Source organism: Monodelphis domestica, chromosome 8, assembly GCF_027887165.1.
Source record: "Monodelphis domestica isolate mMonDom1 chromosome 8, mMonDom1.pri, whole genome shotgun sequence".
Classification (NCBI taxonomy): domain Eukaryota; kingdom Metazoa; phylum Chordata; class Mammalia; order Didelphimorphia; family Didelphidae; genus Monodelphis; species Monodelphis domestica.
The window spans coordinates 238,192,348-238,214,470 of record NC_077234.1 but is presented as its reverse complement, the minus strand read 5'-3'; the positions used below and the strand labels follow the sequence as shown (position 1 = coordinate 238,214,470).

The window sequence follows — 22,123 nt, the reverse complement described above, 5'->3', positions numbered from 1 at the left end:
CCGAGAGTTCCCTCACAGGTCTTCTCTTGCTCTTTTTCTCTTTCTCCCTCCCCCCCCCCGCGCCCCGCCCCGCCTCGCCCCCGTAGCGAAGCCACCTTACAATGCGCACGCGCGCCCCGGCGCCTCCTGTCATTGGTCGTGGCGGAGGCGCCGTTTGCTCTCTGACCCTCCTAGGCCGCCTTCCCCCGCTCCCGCCCCGCCATCCGGGGCGCGTAGTGCGCCTGCGTCTTTGCGACCGGAGCGGGCTGGTAGGCGCGGGTTGAAAGTCTCGTTCCAAGTTTGGAAAGAGAGAGGGAAGCGGTTGGGGTCTGAGCCGCCACAGCAGCGGGTGGAGACGCACGGCAAGGCCTGACTCCGGACGGCAGGGGAGGGGGGGAGGGCTGGTGGTGGAGGAGACCTGAGCTTCGGGTGCTGGGAGCAGGGTGACGCTGCGGAGGCTGGCGGGGCCCCGGCCGGCAGGCGTCGCGCGGCTAGAGCAGGGGAGATCGAGACGGCGCCGGAGGGGCCTGGCAGTCTGAGGGGCGCGCTGCCCGACACAAGATGGCGAATAAAGAGAGTAAGTGGGGACCAGGGGTACGAGGCGGGTGGGGGACGTTTTTCTTGGCTGGGTTCGCGCACGCGCCAGTCTTGAAAGGAAGCTGGAGGCTGGGGGCCGCAGTGGGGCTGGCGCGTGAGCCCCAGAAAGGCGCGAATAGGGCTTGGGGCGGTGCGGAGAGAGTGGAGGGGGGCAGCTTAGGGAAGCAAGGGCGGGGACGCCAAGCGGAGGTCCGTGAGCACTTCCGGGGGGCTGGGAAATAGGCGAGACTTGTGCATTCTTTCCCCCCTTCACCCTCCCAGCACCGGTGTCCTTGGTCCTGCGGCAATTCTGGCCCCATCCCTGACTAAGGGGATACCCCGGCGGCCTAATTGCCTCTAGTCTGGGGCACGGCCGTGGGTCTCTAATTGTGTGGTAGTTTTCGTTTTGTTCCTGCAGTTTGGCAAAGGAGGTACATATCTTTTTAAAATTAAAATTCTTTTTCAATGACCATAAATGCGGTTGCTCTCTCTCTCCCACTCCTCATTGGTAAAAAGAAAAACAAAACCCTTGTAACAAATATACGTAGTCTAAGAGAGAGGGAGGTGCCATGTCTACTAAGTTGGTCCTAGTGCAGAGAGTGTTGGAAATATCACTTACATTTTGGAGAAGTAGCTCACCAAAATCGAGATAGCCATTATCTTGTCAGATTATTTTATTTCCTACCGTGAATTTAAAAGAGCATCGTCTTCTGCCGTGTTTTGGACACAATTGTAAATGGCAGGTTCCATCTCTCCCTAAACTTGAAATCCAAGATTACAGATATTGTTTAATGGAATGGCCATACTCTGCAAAATACTGGTTTCTTTTTTGCAGTAAACCGTAAGACTTCCAGGAAAGAAATCTTTGTGGTCTTACATATTTAGTTGTTATTCAGAATTGGAAGGGCCAAAATAGATAGGGTAGGTTTTAAAATCTTAGAACAGTTGTCTAATAAAATAAATTCTGAAAGTTACTGCTGACTAAAGATGTCATTCAATTAGTATTAAGCATTTGTCATGTACCTTGCATTGTGCTAAATACTGGGGTCACAGGAAAAAACGAGGTTCCTGCCCACAAAGAACTCACATTGTAACCTTATATCCCAATTCCCAGTGTTTGAAGTTCCTAGACCAGTTAAACATATTAATTATTGTTCTCTCATTTTCAGTGTTTGAAGATACAGTGGAGGAGCGGGTTATCAATGAAGAGTATAAAATCTGGAAAAAGAATACCCCATTTTTGTATGATTTGGTTATGACACATGCCCTTGAATGGCCTAGTCTTACTGTTCAGTGGCTTCCTGATGTAACTAGGTAACTAAAATTTAAACACTTCTTGTAAAATTGCTTTTACAAAACATTATAATGAAAAGAAGTGGAGCTGGGGTGATTCCAAATTTCTGGACTGTTTGTGTATATTTTGTTGTAAATATAAGGGTTAAAACAGTTAATTTTTGAATAAATTAGAATTCTTTCATAAACTTAAGGTTTCTTTGCATTGTAAAGGACAAAGTATAATGTTTTATATAGCCAAAATATGTCAAGTTGAGTTATTGGGGTTTTTTAAAGACAAAAGTAATTTATGGAAGACATAGTTAAAGGTTTAAGGTAAGAGCATAAAGACAATGTGTGAATGAGGATACTTTTTTTAGGAAATATTTCATAGGCAATATCTTAACTACAGGTGGGTGCTTTTTTGTCATAGGAAGGAAAATATTAGGAAAAGCACAAAAATGAGCATAAAAGTAAGGAAGAGAAGTTGCTGTGTAATAACTTTTGATAGTAATTCAGTGCTAAATATTTTAAAATAATTATGAGTTCTTTTCAACTACTGTAAACTGAAATGCTGTAAGAATAAAATGTCATTTAGGTCTACAGTCAAAATGACTAAAATTAGGCTAAAGAGACTAATGTGATACATAATCTTAGCATTATTATTATTATAATCTTAACATTATTAGATTAATTTTTACTTATAGATAATCTTAAACTTGTTGGTTAATATGTGAATGTACTATAAAAGTTGTGCCTTCTCATCCCTACCCCACATGTTTGGTTTTTGAAACTTGTTTGAAGTGTGCTTGTACTTCTACATATTGTACAAATATATGAACAAAGTTGATTCTAGATGAAATCAGAACTAAATAACATGGTTCTTTGTCATTTAAAATTATTGGGTACATTGGAATAGTTCTTTGAAAGTGGATTGTGAAGAGATTATTGATTTCTGGTTCTGGGTTAGTACATTTTACACATGAAAATTCTGGATGTTCTTTATTGTCTTCTAGCTAAATGTTAGGGGGTTATAGTGTTCTTTAGCAAATAATGTGCTTTTTCCCTCTTGGCTTTATTTTCATTATTTCTTATTTAGGAGTAGTGCATTGTGAAAGGAATAAGATGGAAGTGCCTTTGATTTCTTCATTCTTCAGATTTGAATAGTGAACACTTAAGGGTAGTATTAATGAAAGAATTTAATATGTTTGGATGAAAGACATCTAAATATAGTCAAGCCTCACATATCCATTCCCTTAGAAAATAATAGCCAACATTTATATAGCACTATGTGCCAGGTACTGCGCCAAGTGTTTTACAGTTACTATCTTATTAGATTCACATCACAATCCTTGAAAGTAAGTGCTATTATTATCCTCATTTTAAACTTGAGTTAACTGAGGCAAAAAAGACATGTCCAGGATCACCAGGCTTGTGCAAGATCAGATTTAAATTCAGATCTACTGACTCCAGGCCCAGAGTTCTATTCTTAACATCACCTAGTAGATAAATGAGTTGCTATATTAGTATTTTGGAAACTTAACGGATCATGGATTCGCTAGTACCCTTCCTTTCCTCTATAGACAAAATTGGCTAGCCAGCAAACATCTACTTGTTGATGGTAAAGAGAATGTTGAAGTTATTGCTGATCAAATCTCTCCATACCTTTCAGATGATAAAGGAAATGACTGGATAGATAGGGAGATATTTATTGTATGAGGTACTCCTCCACTCCCACCCCCAATCTTTCCTATATTGCTGCATAATGCTTGAGGTTAATATCACACTTGCCTGTAGTTAATTTATAAATAATGTTGAAAACAATAGCTTTCTTAAAATATCCTACTAGTTGCTAGGCTTGGTTAAATAAAATGTTGAGAAATGATCTGTTTCAGTTTTGCAAGCATTTTTTTGGTTCCTGATGTGTTTTATAAAAAGAACTAGCACTATATATAAAACCTTAAGGTTTTTCCTACTCCTTGCCATTAAATATCTCCATAAGTTTTTGAGGATTGTTTTGATAGTTCAAAATAGTTTGCTGTCATTTTAATCCATTTTTACTTTATCTTCACTTTTCACCAATTCATGCAATTTAGTAGATACTTTATATCAGCAATTTACACAGTTCTTTTATTCCTGCACTGCCTTTATAATGAGGAAATGCCTTTTATTGTTATGTTTTTTACCAATTACATGTAATAACAAATTTCCATATGTTTTCCTATTATATGATTAAACTTATCTCCCTCCCTTTCCTTCCCCCTTTTAGTTCTGGCAGGCAGTTTGATTTGAGCTATACATGTAGTATCATACAAAATATATAGGAGATAATCTTTTAAAACAAAAACTATTACTTATATCTAGCAATGTCCTCTTCAAGGAAGGTGTGTTTCATAATGGCTGCTTCATTCACTCAGGATGGTGCTTTTAGATTAGTTTTATAAACTATAGCTAATGGAAGTGGGAGCAGAGAAGAACTGTGAAGCACTGAATGGTGACCACATTCCTTATGATTTGGAGCTTTAGAATATCTTCATTTTTATTTTAAGTATTGTGAATTCCAAGAATATCAAGATGACCTGAATTTGGACAGAGAAGTACAGTATATATTCTGAAGATTTTCTGTCCTGTTCTCCATTAAAATAGGATAGAATAATTTTTTAAAAACCATCCTCAGAAATCAATGGATAATAAGAGGTACTTTGTTTCTTCCTATCGTGGCTATTAATAGTATGGGTTTGCAATATATTTTAACATAGAAATTCCTTTCTGTTCCCTAGTAATCTGCTTCATGACCTATCTGGCAGTATTTCACTTAACAAATGCTTGGAAGCAATGGATCTCAAAGAAAAACTAGGTTGTTTGGAGGGATAACTTTTGAAACTCCTTTTTTTGTTGTTGGCATCACTTTTTTAACCGATCTGTTCTGTTGATAGATAATCTATGATTTTTTAAAGTGGAACTCCTTTTTACCAGTCCAAATTGCAGCTATCTATCATAGGCCTGATATGACAGTTGTCAGAAGCATATAAACATTAATCAGCTTGCTTAGGGTTACATTGCTAGTTCATCCTATAAGGCAGGATTCAAACTTAAGTCTTCTGATTCAAAGCTCAGCATTCTGACAGCTCTGCTACAGGGCCTTTCTGTTTGTTTCTGTTCATTTTAAAAATTAATTCATCTATTCCATAATTTTATGTCTTCAATTTTTAGAGATTTAGATTTCTTAATTTAGTATGTAGTTGAGTATAAATTAGCAGAAGAGGTGCTAACCTGCCTTAGTAGGTGTTTCCCGGTGAAATCAATAATAGATCCATTCTCTATTCCTCTCCCTATTATGTGGTTAAACACCTTTCTCAATAAGAGAACTATAATTTCATCACTGAGTATTGCTCCTTAAACAAAAAAAAATAAGCATCTTTTATCAGAGCTTCAGATATTTCAGTATTGAAAAATCACTTGTAAAATCCAGAATTGAGCTGCCTCCCCTAATGTTACAGTGCAGAAATGCCAAGAGGAAATGGTTTAGAAAAAAAATTAAAATTATTCCTTTCACTTGTCAGGCCTTTGTAGTATTTGGTGTTATTCAGTGTTTGAGAAAAAGTTTGGTATTACTTGGCCAAGAAAGTCCATATGTGTGTTATATTAAACAAAACGTGCCTAGTAAAATTTTTCTCTTACAGAACTCAAAACAGGGAAACTTTGAAACCCTTAATATTAATGCCTAGTTCCTGGAAGAAACAGAATATTTTCTTTTTTAAAAATATTGAATAACCACCTAAATGGCATTCTGTGTTACAGGCTGCCCATCATAAAATATAATACACAGCTACTTGTTACTCTTTTTTTACATTTTGGGTAACTCCTTGAAATCATTAACTCTTAAAATTTTTTCTCCCGACCTTGATAAATACAAGAAAGGTGTTATGCTTTCACCTAAAAGTTAGACCAAAGATCTTTTGTCTTGTGCTTCATTTTTAGTTTATTTTAAGGAGATGGTGATTGTTGTTGCTGATCTAAGTCTTGAAGTAATTGGCTCACTATTCATCCTTCCTTTTTTCCTTAAGATAATTTGACAACTGCAAACTACAGAACATTAATGCTCACAAGGATGGCACAACTTGAGGAAGAGTTGTAGATTGGCTAATTTTCTCAGGAATCAAAAATAGCAACACTTCTCTAGAAAATACATTTGGAAGGACGTTGCTTATATATAAAGTTTTAAAATGGCCTATTGTTAAAAAAAAAAAAGATGCCATTTTATACTGGCAATTTATCTAGTCAGAAAATGCCACTAAATGAAACGTGTGCTCAGCAACATGAAGAAAGAGACACTTCTGCCAATGTTACTTACATATTCATATCCCTGCAGTATTTTCTCATCACTGAGTCAGCTTCCTTGGGTTTCCTGGGTTTCTTGCTAATCTTTAAGCCAAATGGAACCTGAAGGCTTCTGCATAATACTACTCTGGGGAGGAAATAAGTCCTGATATAATATGGTTAGGACAATTTCTTGGGGGTTGGACAAAGATTGAGAATTGATTTGAAATCTAAATTTTTTTATGACTAGATTGCATTTGTCAGTAGCTAGATGTTTATTGTAGTACTTGTGTGATTTCTACTTTTGCTTTTTTTTTTTAACAGACCAGAAGGAAAAGATTATGCTCTTCATTGGCTAGTGCTGGGGACTCACACTTCAGATGAGCAGAACCATTTAGTGGTTGCACGAGTACAGATTCCTAACGATGATGCACAGTTTGATGCTTCCCATTATGATAGTGAGAAGGGAGGTAGGTATCCCATCAACTATTATCAGAGGTATCAAAGAGATTATGTATTTTCTGAGCACATGCTCACTTGGTTCTGCTCACTTCATTCTGCATCATGTAGGTCTTTTCAGATTTTTCTGAAATCCTCTTGCTCATCATTTCTTGTTGCACAATAGTGTTCCATTACAATCATATATCACAGTTTGTTCAGCCATTCCCTAATTGATGGGCATCTCTGTTTCTAATTCTTTGCCACCACAAAAAAGAGCTGCTATAAGTATTTTTGTACAAATAGGTCCTTTTCTTTCTTTCTTTTTTTCTTTCTTTTTTTTTAATCTCATAAGATATAGGCCTATTAGTGGTATTTCTGTATCAAAGAGCATATGCAATTTTATAGCCTTTTGGGCATGGTTCCAAATTGCTTTCCAAAATGGTTGGATCAGTTGACAACAGTGACATTGCTGCTCCAATTTTCCCACACTCCAACATTTATCATTTTCATTTTCTATCATATTAGTCAATCTGCTAGGTATAAGGAGGTAACTCAAGAGTTGTTTTAATTACATTCTCTAGTCAGTAATGATTTGGGCATTTTTTTCATATGTCTAGATAACTTTCATTCTCTATCTGAAAACTGTCTGTTCATATCCCTAGCCAGTTCTTTCTTGGTGATAATAAAGTCCTGAAATCAGATTGAACCAAATCTTTGCGTTCATAGTTAAATATGAACATGAATTCAATTGATATACATAAAATATCCATTATCAATATATTTCATGCAAATCTGTTCAAATAATTTTAGGGTCTGAAAGAATATCAATGTGCCAGGTATATATGCCTTGGTTTTGTCCTGTTTGTATGATCATGTTGAATTACTTAGGTTAAAGTCTATTGGTTGAACTAAATAGCCTTCAGTTGTTAATTCTAAGTATTTTTTACCTATTAAATTAGAATTTGGAGGCTTTGGATCTGTAACTGGAAAAATTGAAACAGAAATAAAAATAAATCACGAAGGAGAAGTAAATCGTGCACGTTACATGCCACAGAATCCTTGTATTATTGCTACAAAAACACCATCTTCTGATGTGCTGGTTTTTGATTACACGAAACACCCCTCTAAGCCAGGTAAGTAATAATTATTAAGTGTGTACTCACCCAGTTGTGGGGATTTTTTGGTGGATGATGAAGGATGGTGAAAGGACTTGAAATCTTGGCATAAAAGGAACGGATGAAAGAACTGGGAACTCTTAGGAAATTGTGCAGAAGAAGGAGACTTTAAAAATCACAGAATTTAAGTTATTTTGTTCAACACCTTCCTCTGTAGAATGAGAAGATTGAGACCTAGGAAGTTGACATGAGTTTCATTTAGTCACACAGTAATTTAGTAGCAGTACCCAAATTAGATCTTCAAATATTTAACGGGTAAAACCTAGGACAAAAGAAAGTTAAAATGAGAAAGATTTCTCTTAATACAAGCAAGGATTTTCTAGCAACAGGTTGTTCAAAGATGAAATAAACTGCTTTATGAAGTGATGATCTTATAAGATGACAAAATAAAGATTTTGTGGCTGGTATATCTTGAATTGGGTAGAAAGTCAGACTAGGTGACCTCTAAAAATCTCTGTTAAGTTTTAAAAGATTCCACATGGAAGGTCTACAAAACTTGGATATTTCCAAAGAGCCTTATTCTTAATTTTTAATGTTAGGTTATTTACATTAAATATTGGTAGGATAAGGTTTACATGGGGTATGGAGAGAGAGGGAGAACAACCTTATAGCATATGACATCCAAATATAGGCTGTAATTTTCCCTTAAATCTAGTTCAAGAATGGTTTGTAATTATATTTCAATGTGTATCTGTTTTTGTTTTTTTCCTTTGCAAAGAGATTTTATTTTAGAAGGGCAGACCTGTATTCCAATCAACTCAGAATGTGTCTTCAGTTTTTTCCTTAAGTATTAAAATAAGCATTATACATGGTCCCCTTTGGAGCCAGATGCACTATGTTTTTTTGGTTCTAATAAGCAAACTTTTTGCAGGTTATTATTCTCACATAATTATGTAAAAAGTACAATTTAACTTTTGTTTTTGTTTTTGAAGACCCAAGTGGTGAATGTAATCCTGATCTTAGGTTAAGAGGACATCAAAAGGAAGGTTATGGTCTTTCCTGGAACTCGAACTTGAGTGGACATCTCCTAAGTGCATCTGATGACCATGTGAGAAACTTGTTCTTTATCATGATAATGTTCAAATAGTTGCTTTAAGTGTTATAAATAATTCTATACTGTAGTCACTGTAGGAAATATATAAATAAATTACTTTCTAGGATGTCCTCTTAAAAATTTTTATTGATAACCTTTTACAAAAACCACTCCATGCTGAAATATATATCTTCCAAATCCCCTACCTACTGTGCCAGTCCTTGTAACAAAGAAGAAAAAGGCAGATCAGCAAAACCTACTAGTCCATCAACGGAGTCTGAAAATATGGATAGTGTTAAGGGGGTGTCCTGATGGTGTTTTAGGAGAAATGACTGATGGGGTTCTTATGTTCATTGTGTCAGACTTGAGGACCCCAAAGCATTTTGAGAAAGTCTTATATGAGTTGATTAGTGATGGAAAAGACTTCAGTTTTTAAGTAAACATGGATTATTTATGAAGTGGTCCCAACTTTTTTTTGTGAGCATATTGTCTATAATTTGAAACAGGCAACAACTTCTGAGCACCAATTTTGAAATCCAGAAGACCTCAGTTCAAATGTTGCCTCAAATGTGTACTAGCTGCGTGACTCTGGGCCAGGTTACTTAATCTCTCAGACTCAATTTCCTCCTCTATAAAATGGGAATGATAATAATAGCCCCTTCCTCAAAAGAGTTATTGTGAGGATCAAATGAGAAAATAGTGTAAAGAACTTTGCAAACCTTAAAAGCTGTATAAATGTTAGTTGTCACTAGTTGTAGTAGTATTAAATGACTTCTAATTTATCTATTAGCATTGATTCAGTAGTTGTAAAATAGTCCACAATAACTTCGTACCCTTTTGTCCACTTCACTAGCTAGTTGGTTAAAATGATGCTGTATTCCACCTCCTAATGTGTGTTGGGAGATAACAGGAAAATTTGATACTTTAATTTGAAGAAAATAAAGTATTCAAATGTTATTTTCTTATGAGTGGATCCTTGAGTCTAGGAATTCTTAACATTTTTTTTTGTATCACAGATTATTCTGAGTCTGTTGAACCCTTCAGACCCCTTCCCAAAATCATGATTTTAAATGTATAAAATAAAATTTAGGATTACAAAGAAAGCCACTTATACTGAAATAAAGCTTTTTCCCCCCCATCCAGGCTCATAGACTTCCTAAAATCTCCATGCACTCCAGGTTAAAAATCCCTGCTCTAGTTATTTAGTTAATAATAATAGCTCTCCTTTTTATAGCTTTTTATCCTTTATATATATATATATTTTTTTTTTCATGTTTACAGAGCACTTGATGTTTGCTGACTCATTTGATCCTCACAAACATAATCTGCCCCAAATGTTTACTCCCCTTATTCAAGTTTTGGTTATCAAAGAAAACGTTTGGTCCACAGAGGGAACCTCATCATTTTGGCAAGGCTCTTAATAATGTATATGCCTCACTTGAAATAACCATCTTGTATGTTGGGTCAATGAGCATCTGGCCTCACTCTTCTTCGGCGGCAAGAGTAATCTGATTAAATCAAATCTTTGATTCAGAAACCTCTAGTTTCACATTACCTGCTGAAAAAATGCCTAGATACTACAAGGCTTAAGTGATTTGGCCCCAGCCCACCTTTCTGTTGTTGTTATTCCCCTTGCCATACCTAATGTTTCAGCTACTTGCTGGCCTTAGACCTAGCAGCTTATAACTTTTGTATTTTTGCCTCATGTTCTTGTTCCTGTTGCAGACCTGCTTATTCTAACTACTTTTTCCAGGTTAGCCCAAATGCTGCTTCATCCAATGAAGCCTTTAACTCTTCTCTTTTCCTTATTCTTCCCTGCCTCCTAGGCCTCTCATCACTACAGGGAAGGGAAAAAAACAACATGATCTCTCTGTCCCCTTGAGCAAGTATTATTTCATACAGATCTATAATAAAATTTGATGTCACTTTGTAATGTCATTGACATGTTATAACCATATTTTTGTAACATTTCCAAAAAACTTGTAACTGTGTTCCAGATTATAGCCATCTCCTATGGTTGGTGGAAAGCCTTGAGTTTACCAGAAATCTTAAGTGGCACCCTTTTGCCTCTAGAATAAAACACAGAACCCTTAATGTGACATTTAAACCTTTATACAGTCTTACTTCATACCTTTTTCTTGTCAGCTAAATTGGACTGCTAAGAATGCTCCAAACTCAGCTTTCTATCTCATCTCCAGGCTTACACAGTTGTTGCTTGTGCCTAGAAAACTGCTCACTTCCTCCCAAGAAGTTTTTCCTCTTTTCAGGCTTAGTTGTATAGTAAGTCTTCTGGAATGGTTTTTTTTCCTTGTGAATGTATTTAAAATTTTTTTTTTTTATTTTCAGACTGTCTGTTTATGGGACATAAATGCAGGCCCAAAGGAAGGCAAAATTGTTGATGCCAAAGCAATATTTACTGGTCATTCTGCTGTTGTAGAAGATGTAGCATGGCATCTACTGCATGAATCCTTGTTTGGATCTGTTGCTGATGACCAGAAACTCATGATGTAAGGTGGAAAGATCCAGTTTGTTGGGAGGGGAGGGTTCCTAATTGACAAATATTATAAATGCATGAACTTTTGAACTGTAGCTGAATATCTCGGTTCTGTTCAAATCCCAGGTGTGCTACTTGTCACATGTATGAATTTGGCCAAATCAGTTAACTTATACATGAATTTTTTTTCTGCAAATCGGTGCATGATTTATTGTTTTGTGATTATGTGGACTTAGGAAAGTAATGGAGAAAATACAAATAATGCAGATAAAATGTAAAAAAGGGAGTAGGGCTTACATTCCTCCCATCCCGTCCCTAGGAGAACTAATATTTTAATTTTCTGCTATGTAAAATGGAAGGGTAATATATTTATTAAATCATCTCTAAAATGAGCTCTAAATTTGTGATTCTGCATGCCTTCAATTTGAAGATATGCTAGTAAACAAAGTATGACATGGTTAAAAATAGAGGGAGGGATTTTTGAAAGCATTTAAGCCAAGTATTTCATTCTGCTTACAGAGGTAGAATTTATAGTTGTCAGGAAAATATTTTTCTTTAAAATTTTTATCTCGGTGCCATATTGATGAGGTGTAGAATCTAGCATGGGTATTGGGTGGCTTCATTAAAGATATTTGATCAGAACTGGTATTAAATTGTCCATGTTAAAATAGAAATGATTATTGCTGATAGGAGTGTGTTAATGTAGCTTTGAGGGCTAAACATTTTTCCTTTTTTTTTTTCTTTATAGCTGGGATACCAGATCCAATACAACATCCAAGCCAAGTCACTCTGTAGATGCCCATACAGCTGAAGTCAACTGTCTGTCATTTAATCCATATAGTGAATTCATTTTAGCAACTGGCTCAGCTGATAAGGTTTTTGAGTTTTTAAATTTTCTTTAGATGTATAATTATAGTTGCTGTGGATATTCTTTTAGTGTTTGTTTAATTCAGAGTTTAAAATTATTTTCCCATTTTTTTCTCCTCAGACTGTAGCTTTGTGGGATCTGCGTAATCTAAAATTAAAACTCCATTCCTTTGAATCTCATAAAGATGAAATTTTCCAGGTATGTGAAATGTAATAGATAGTCTTTAACTTATATTTTATAACTTCTTGTATGAACATTAGACTGAAGAATTTAGAGAGTCCTTTTAGTTTTGCTCTCTTCCTGGGAATATGTAAATTTATTTTAGAGCTGGCTTTAATGCTGGGCTTCTTACTTTTTGGTCATTTTCTTACCAAGATTAATTCAGTATTAGATCAGATTTTACTAGAATGGATGGAATAAATTGTGTGATTTGTGGTAATTAAGAAACTAGTAATAGGCTTTTCAGGTTCAAGAGCTGGCAGAGTTTTCTACGTTGTAATTAATTTTACCATGAGGAGAAGTAAATCTTTGTAATCTTTTAAATTTTGTTCATAATATACTAATTATATTTTAGTTGAATTTTTATGGCAGCTTATTGATTTTAATTATACTGGAACTTTAGAGAATTGTTGAACTCTCTAAATAGAGAGGTTTAATTCTGAAAGACTTGAACTTCAAGTTAAATAAGAATGGTAGTGTAAATAGGGACAAAATGGCCACAATCATTCTCATTATCAGCACACATTAAAGTGCCTACTGTGTGCCAAGTACTGTACAAAGCACTGGGGATACAGTGACAGATCATGGAGTAGGACAGACTTTGTCCTTCAGTACATTTTGTCCACAGTCTGATGTTGCTAGAGGAGCCATTGAAGGCAAATTTGAAGCTTTTAAAAGTTCTCCAAGTTTAGAAGTAGAGCAAAGGGAAGAAATTGTAATAAGAAAGAACCAACCAAGGGAAACTGATCTGGGGACAAGTTCTCAAACAAAACAAGTTTGCGCGCGCGCGCGCGCGTGTGTGTGTGTGTGTGTGTGTGTGTGTGTGTGTGTGTGTGTGTGTGTGTGTAATCTCACCACAGTTTTTTTGTTTTGCTTTTTCCTACTTCACATTCTTATAATGCCTAACATTTCCCAATTGTGATTTTTCTTTTGGATTAACTAATTTTCAAGTAAAACTAAATACCCCAGGACAGTACAGAGGGATATTTAAGTATTTATGAACTAATTCTGATTAGGTGCCACCTTTTCTCAAGATTTCAATTCTCTCCATTACTATTATAATCTTATCTACAGTGAATCCAAATGATAGACTTAGCAACTATTGAAATGCAGCTAGGAATGGGCCACATTCTACAAAGGGTACAATAAATATATTGACATTTTAAAATTACGACTCATTTTTAAACTCTGTTGCTAGGTTCACTGGTCTCCACATAATGAAACTATCTTGGCTTCAAGTGGTACTGATCGACGTCTTAATGTATGGGACTTAAGGTAATAAACTTGTGTTCTGGCGAAAAGATTTGGGAACTGTCTTTGTCAGGTAGTTTTTTGTCCAACTTTTTAATTAACCCTTTTAAAATCTATTTACTTTATTTTAAAATTTACCTTTCAATGATAACATTCAGCAGCTGAGCACCAGCTTTTCTAACAAAGGAAAACAAGACCAAACAGAATTTTGTATGTCACATTTGGTATCTGTAGCTCCTCGGTTCTGAGGAAAATTTCCTTGTCTCAGCACTGATCATGACAGTATTTGGCTTCATTATAAGTGTCATTTTGGTTGTTTACATTACTGTTATCTTTCTGTGTATTATTTTCCTGGTTCTGCTTGCTTTGTACTTCATCAATTCATAAAAGCCTTTTTGTTTCTTGGAATTCTTTTTTTTATCCTTTTAAGAGAATAATAGTTATTCATAACACTATAGCCATTTTCCAATCAAGAAGTGTCTTTTTTTTCCACCATAAAAAGGCTTTTTTTTTTTTAAATGAAATCCTTTTCCCCACTCTTCTTAGCCTCTGGGTTATATGCCCAGCAAAGGGCATCCTCTGGGTCTGGATCAACATTTTGGTCACTTTTTTATTTCACTTCATTCCAAATTGTTTGGCAGAATGGTTGCACAAATTTACAGCTCCACCAAGGGTTAAAAAATGTGTCTTTCTTGTGTAGTACCCCCACCATTGACTATTTGAGATGCAGTTTTTTGCTAATTTGTTGGGTATGAAGTGAAACCTTAGGGTTATTTTTAATTTTGCATTACTTTTAGTAAATGGAGGATAGTTGGTGAAAGTTAATATTTCTTTTCAAAATTATTCATCTCATTTGGGATGGCTATCTAGAACTTTCCATTTAACTGTAGCTTGTACCTTCTAGATAGGTTTTTTTCTGAGAATATGGTCAGCATTGATGTGGTTCATTTCTCACAGTTAGTATCTATCATCTCTTCTGTCAGTGGACAAAGGAATCTCATCTTTAGAATATCAGTTTAAATGAATGTTTATACAGTTGAAGAATCATGTGATTCTTTACACTTTTTTATTCACTTTACCCACAACTTTGCCACCTTCACTTTGTAACAAGGAGGACATAGAGGACTGAGCACCCTTTTGTATTCTTTGGTGACATGGGCCATCTTGGCCACAGCAGTCATCACCACCTAGTGGCCAACCTGTAGCAGTTTAATCCAGCTCTTCCTCACAAAGCCAGAGAGTACTTGTCTAGCTTGTCAGAACCTGCCAGTCTTCAAGAACCCAGGGACACATTCATTTCATTCCACAAGAAGACATGAGAGAAAAACGGGTGGAATAAAGTGAGAGGAAGGACATGAAACAAAATTATATAGAGTACATCTTCATTTCTACTGGAGTGGGGTCCTTAGAAGGTTAAAAAAAATCTTTTCCAAAATATTTTCAAAGAAAAAAAATCAGTCAAGAGGCAGAAGTGAAGGGCTGAAATAGAAAGTACCAGAAACAAGGGAGGTGGCTAAAGGCCACACACTTGGTATGCCAGGTTTGAACTCAGGAAAATAAGTTCCTGATTCCAGGCCTGGAAAATTATCCACTCTGCTTCCTTTTAATCCTTAGGTTTATAAAATATAACTTAAAATTTTGTGGGTGTCACATTAGACAATTTCTGTGAAGTAGGACATCCTAATTGAGGGTCGCCAAGAGCCAGGTACAACTGAACACACCTGAAGAGCAACTAGCAAAGGACTAAAACGGATGGTGATGTATTTAGAGCCATAGAGTAGTGTGTGTGGCTATTCATAACCGTGGCCTAGTCTTAACTTTCCTAGAGCTTTTTTTTGTGGTCTTAAAAGTGTTTTTCCAGGTCTAAAATCAATGATTCAGAATATGTTAACTTCTTTCTGGTTCTTCCTCCTCTGAGGGTCCTGTGTTCATGCTGTCACTGAAAGAGTTATTCATGTGGTTCTCCATTGACAAGGAGGAAGAAGAGGAGAGTGGACCTTAAGATAGCACAAAGCCATAACTAGTCTCCACGTATACTTAGTTTCTTTAAAGTCGTATGTATAGAGGGCAGCTAGGAACCCCAGTGGATAGAATGCCAGGCCCAAAGACAGGAGGACCTGGGTTCAAATGTGACCTTACAAACTTCCTAGCTGTGTGACCTGGGGCAAGTCAGTTAATTCCAGTTGCCTAGCCCTTACCCTTATTCTGCCTTAGAATTGCTATTTAGGGGGGCAGCTGGGTGGCTTAGTGGATTGAGAGTCAGGCCTAGAGATGGGAGGTCCTGGGTTCAGATCTGGCTTCAGACACTTTGCAGCTGTGTGACCCTGGGCAAGTCACTTGACCCCCATGGCCTAGCCCTTACCACTCTTCTGCCTTGGAGCCAATACATAGTATTGATTCCAAGATGGAAGATAAAGGTTTAAAAGAAAAGAAAAAAAAAGAATTGCTATTTAGTATCAGTTTTAAGATAGAAAGTAAGGGTTTGTTTAAAACATGTAAGAAAAAAGATAGTTTTCTACAAATTCCATAACTAAAATTTCACATGATGTTTTTGTAGCCTTATGGAACAAATTAAGACTAGAAGGAACTGTAGAGATGATCATATCCAATGTTGGCAAACCTATGGCACACATGCTGGAGGGGTCTGCTCCCTTCCCCTCTCCGTGCACCTCAGGACATTCCTCACTTGCCCATCCCCTCTGCCCAGCAGCCCAGCAGAGTGCTTCCTCCCTCCCCTCTCTGGGGTGGAGGTAAGGGGGCTCCCATGTGGTGTGAGGGTTGCAGTTTGGGCTCTCAGTCTCTACAAGGGGCGCTGTCACTCATCAGGTCTGATCCCTTCATTTCTCAGTCAAGGAAGCCGGAAACCAGAGAGAGATCGTAGGAAGTAGCAGTTTTTATATTCAGGGCTGGCTCTTATAACCCAAAACTCAGCATTTCTCTCTTACATTGCATTGTGGTACATACCAAGAACACCACTGGGACTTTTCAGAAGAGTTTTCACTCTTTTAATCATCCCAAGTCTGAAAACAGCTTTTAATGGTAACGTGGTTTTCTACCAGGTACATACTGGATGCGCTATGAGAAAATAGTTCAATTTGCTTTTTAGGTGCAAGGCACTATGCCCACTGCTATAGAAAATAAAAGTTGGTGGTGTGTTTTTGTTTTGTTTTGTTTTCCTTTCCTTCCACCTCAGAATCAACACTGTTGATTGGTTCCAAGGCAGAATGGCAAGGAGTTATGTGACTTGCCCAGGATCATACAGCTAGGAAGTGTCTGAGGCCAGATTTGAACCCAGGATTTCCTGTTGCTAGTCCTGACTCAATCCACTGAGCCACCCAGCTGCCCCCAAAAGGAAAAACCAACTTCTCAAAAACTAAGATGTGTTTTCTGTCTTGGCAATTAATAGCTTCCCTTTTGCATTAATTTAGATTTCAAGAATTTTGGTGTCCTTTTTCTTACAGTAAAATTGGAGAAGAACAGTCTGCTGAAGATGCTGAAGATGGACCTCCAGAACTTCTGGTATGACTTTAGCTTTAATGCACATAAGACTTGATGTCTTACACAAATCAGATTCACACGACCTGCTTATCCTAGGAAATATTCAAAACCATAAAAATTCCAGTGCAGGAGAATTTTGAAAGTTCCTGGAAGTTTGTGACAATTTGTTATGCTAGATCAGTCCCCGATTTACAGGTACAGTGGATGCTTCCCCTCATACAAGAGCAGTGTTGTTCCTGCCAGTTGTGTGTAATGGAATCTTATTTTCATTTACATTTAAAATTTGGGGGTGGTTCACTTCATTCCTCAAAAGTTATAGTTAGATGGCATGTCGAGCTTACGTACGTCTCATGATCTTCATGACCGCCCTGTGGGCTTAGTGTTCCAAGTAGTCGTAGTGGGGGGGGGGGTAGTCACAGCCCGTGTCAGTGTCCACCTTTTACAGATGAGCAAGTGGCATCTCGGGAAGGTGAACTAGCTGGCTGTGCCGATCCTGTGTTACGGCACAAACGTGTCCGTGCCAGGCCCTGGCCCGGCTACCGAGATGCAGCAAGACCAGTGTTCTGCCTGTGCCTGCTTCTCTTTGTCCTCGGCTCAGGCCATTCAAATCTTTGTTCCCAGGAAGCTTTCCCAGACTACTCCAGTCTAGAGTGAGTTCTGCTTGCACACGCGTTGCCTGTGCGGCCTCTGCGCTGCCAGTCATCGTTCCCTTCCCTTCCCTTAATGTACGGAGAGATGCCCTCTCACCATGGTGGCGCAGACACTGCCTCCTCCGTTTGAGCATTCTTGTTCTGTTTCTCCAAACTCTAGTCCGGTGTCACCTCAGAAAGAGGGCCGCGCAGTCCATCCCCTTCTAGGCCTCGCCTTCCCGTGGTGCTGGCTGACGTCAGCAGAGCAGGCCGGTGGCGGAGCTTTGGGAGAATTTCTTTAGTATTGGCTTCACACGGTGGTATCTGAAGCTGGAGACCTTTTGAATGTTGAAGTATAGCTTGGTGGGGTTCTCAATAGGGAGGGATCTCGGTAACATAGGAGCATCCTCTTGTGAGAATGCGCGGGAACTTGGACGCCCGACGGAACAACAACAAGGAATCTTCTCGGTGGGTTTACATCGGGCGGCCCCGAGAACTTGGGCTTCCCACCCCTGATGCTGAGGCAGGCAGATGCAGACAGCCCTTTCATCTCCGGTGGGCTTCACCAACATCTTTCTTCTTATTGGCAGTTTATCCATGGAGGACACACTGCCAAGATATCCGATTTTAGTTGGAACCCCAATGAGCCTTGGGTGATTTGTTCTGTTTCTGAAGATAACATCATGCAGATATGGCAAATGGTGAGTGCTGCTACACACCGCCCTCATTCTTCTAATCTGTATCTAGGTCTCAACTGGAAAATATTTTAATGGTTTGTGTCAAACATGTAGAAATTCCTGAATTATTTGGGGCCACCTTTGTGAGTGCTTATATCAGTGGTATTGTAATGAAGTGAGGGAGAGAGAGGGATGCCAGCAGTGTCACTTGAGTCTATCGTGCTCCACATTCAGTCTTCCATGGAGGAGGAGGAATTCTCACCTCTTTTTAGGGCCAAGCTTGGCCCTATAATTTAGAACATTCCCTTTTTGGTTTTCTTGTTGCTCTTCTTTCCATTTACACAGTTGTAGTCAGCCTGTATAGTTTTCCTGATCCCGCTTAATTCATTTGGAAAAGGTTTTCTCTTAGCCTATTTCTGTGTTCACCACATGTGTTGCCACAGTGAGTTCAGCCATTCCTCAGGCCTCCGCCCGAGGCAGGAGAATCTTCATGTCCATTCTTGCTGTTGTACAAGTATTTTTAGCTTTATCCCTTGCCTCGATTGGGATCCTGAGGTCAAAGGAGGTGGACATTCTCTTCTCCCTGGGGTTCTCCCATGTCGGCTCCCTTCGGCTAGGCTAGAAATGGCGCCATTTGTAGTTGTAGTTCTTTGAATGGGGCGTCGACAGCTATATTTTCATGGTTTTTTATGTAAATGCCTTCCATGTGAAAACTGCCTATTTATGGTCTTTAAACTTTCATAGTGAAAGAACTTACCTTCAAGAGCCTGGTCTTTTTGCGAGGTGGCCGTCTCCATTCCAGTCACATCCCCATGTTGACCTTGCTGTGGACGCTTGAGCATGTCAATTGCTGCTTACAGCTTCTTGGAGCTCTGTCCTTGCTAGCTGCAGCCCCCTACCCAGTGCCTGACCCCAAGGTTCAGAATGATGGGGGGACACTTACTGGCAAGGCACAGGCTTTCGGGAGAAGCCCTTTTAGTATCCCATGGAGGGTTAGAAAAGGGAATGAAGGAAGAGAATCTCCCAGATTTAGATCTACAGTCAGATAATTTTCCTTGGTATAGGAACTCCTTCCTCCTGAAAAAACTGCTCTAAAGCAAATTGGGGATGGGGGGGTGGTTAAATATACGAAAGAAGCAGGCCTTGAACCCAGATCTTCTGAGACCAGGTTTCTAGTCACCATTCCACAGTGGATCATCACATAATAATTATGCTTTTAGAAAATATTACAAATTCAGAAGTGAATTTCAAGAAAAACAAACAGGAATAGGCATGGAGTGAGACTTCCTGAACAGACACTGACCCTGGGCAAATCATGTAACTTCCTCCTGCCTTGGTTTCCTTAACTAGCATGTCCCTCCCTGCCAGGGTTGTTGGATCAAATGAGAAAACAGTACTAATATTTTTTTCTTCCTTGCAATAAAACATGGATAAAGGAGACCTTTAAGGCCTCCCCTTTCCTAAAAACAAAACAAAACAAAAAAACTAAATGTGTTATTTTGGGTTTTTAGAGACCTTACCTTCCACCTTAGAATCAATGCTGTGTATTGGTTCCAGGGCAGAAGAGTGGTCAGGGCTAGGCAATGGGGGTCAAGTGACTTGCCCAGGGTCACAGAGCTGGGAAGTGTCTGAGGCAAGATTTGAACCCAAGACCTCCCGTCTCTAGGCCTGGCTCTCAATCCACTGAGCTACCCAGCTGCCTCCTAAATGTGTTTTTTTTTAAGAACCTTTTTTAGAAAATAATTTAGAAATTGTGTCTTCATTCTTACTAACCTAAGAATCTTTGGCTGGTTGAAAAACCATTGGAAATACTGTAACAAGCTCTTCCCACTCTCATTATAGAATGATTTGTCTAAGATTTTAGATTTGTGTAAAGTTTTGTGTGTAAACTTAATTTTAATTATTATTTCCCAGGCTGAAAATATTTACAATGATGAAGAACCAGATATAGCAGCCTCAGAACTGGAGGGTCAAGGATCCTAAACCTTTTATGTCTAAGATGAAATAAAAATTGCTGGATATTTGTGAAGTGGCTAACATTCATTTAAATTATCTTTTGGGGTTTTTGACTACTATACATTCAAAATATCTTTTATTGAATGTAATGCTACATGGATGCTTGATTTCTCAAGCGCAAAAAGGCTTGTATAGTTGAATTATAAGCATTCCTTATCCCTGATTATTTCAGCACTTTTGAAGTGAGCTAGTACAACATTTCAGTATTGGGGAAAATGGGAATGTTCCTAAAGAGCAGCATGTCTGATGGAAACATAAGTTGCAGGGTACCAGCTATTCAATCATTTTTCCAGTATACATATCTATGTGTGACTCCCTCTTCCCCCATAAGCAAAACAGCTTTTTACTTTTTTTCAAAACATTCGATTGGCTTTGCATAAATAAATCTTTTGGAAAAAATGGCTTTGTCTGTTTATTCACACAATGTGCTGGTTCAACAAAAAGTAAAAACTATGAAACAATTTCAGTGTTGTAAGAACGGCTGCCATTGAAATTTTATTTTTTTAAGGAAAAGCAATCTGTTTAGAAACCGAGTGGGATGTATAGACTGACAAATGCGACACAAATATTAATCCCTGTTTTAGAACAAACATGGTTATGACCCTCTGGGTCAGGTATTCAAGTATTTTAAAAATAGAGTGAACCAACACAAAAGTCTTCTGCTTTGGAACCAACGCACAGTATTGATTCTAAGACAGAAGGGTTTAAAAAAATCTACTTCATTTCTACACTGCTACTAAAACTCAAGTTTGAGGTCTGTTATTCAACTTTCATGCTTTTGCAAGATACCAAAGACTAAGGCCATACCTATTTTGCCTTTATTGAAATATTCGTAGTGAATAGTTGTTCTTTTTGTGTCTGCGATTAAGTAGAGACATCTACCTACTCGTTGAAATTTGGGAGATAATGTCTGAAATAGACTGATGATAAAGACAATTCAAAGTGGCAATGTGATGTATGTAGAGCCAAGTTCCATTTAGTGAAGATAACGAATCCCCTGGTCACAGGTATTGTAATTTGATAAAACGTGGGGCAATAAGCGACGTGTTCCAATTTGAATGGTGCCACCACTGCGGACCTGGTTTTGGGATCTCACTCCTTATCTGTGGTGTCAAGAGTGTAGTCATTTCCTCCGCTAAGCCAGCTGTATGGAACCTGAAACTTCAACGGCTGTAGAAAGTCGTTTTTCCTACCCTCCAGATGAGTCCATCACAATCTATTTCTTGGGTAAAGTTCAAAGGAGTAGGAAGAGAGGTGAAGCAACTGCACAGTCAACATATGAACGAATTATCTGCTTACACGAATGAGATAAAACTGGTATGTGGTAGGAATTGTACTTTTTAGGGCAACTGAGGAGCGAAGAGTTGGAATGTATAATAGCTCCAAAGACCATGTTGCCAGATGCCAATAATGAACCTATTTAGTAGAAACCTTGAAATGGAAACCTAGGAAAAACCTTCGCTGTCTTTACTTCCTTGTTTCCCAACCCTCTACATTGCCTTTATGAACCATTCTAATCCTATCCAAAGCTAGTGGCCCAACAGAGCTTTTCATTTTTACTAGGTATTTAAGCATGAAGTTTGCAGGACAACACCACTGTTAGAAAACTGGTTAAAAAAAAATCAAACGAGTTTCCTCCAAAGTTCTGTGCATATGTACTCTACCATTCTTCCCA

At 38.2% G+C, this 22,123-nt stretch overlaps 1 protein-coding gene across 1 annotated transcript; it reads left to right on the top strand.

Moving 5' to 3' along the window:
- The first annotated feature begins 110 nt into the window (after nucleotides 1-110).
- RBBP7 (RB binding protein 7, chromatin remodeling factor) lies at nucleotides 111-20,461 on the top strand. The gene is made up of 12 exons (XM_001364255.5): nucleotides 111-556; nucleotides 1,725-1,869; nucleotides 6,472-6,617; nucleotides 7,548-7,721; nucleotides 8,696-8,811; nucleotides 11,143-11,303; nucleotides 12,039-12,165; nucleotides 12,279-12,356; nucleotides 13,576-13,652; nucleotides 17,090-17,147; nucleotides 18,346-18,456; nucleotides 20,347-20,461. The coding sequence occupies exons 1-12, from the start codon at nucleotides 541-543 to the stop codon at nucleotides 20,413-20,415; spliced, it is 1,278 nt and encodes a 425-aa protein (XP_001364292.1). The 5' UTR covers nucleotides 111-540; the 3' UTR covers nucleotides 20,416-20,461.
- Nucleotides 20,462-22,123: the final 1,662 nt, after the last annotated feature.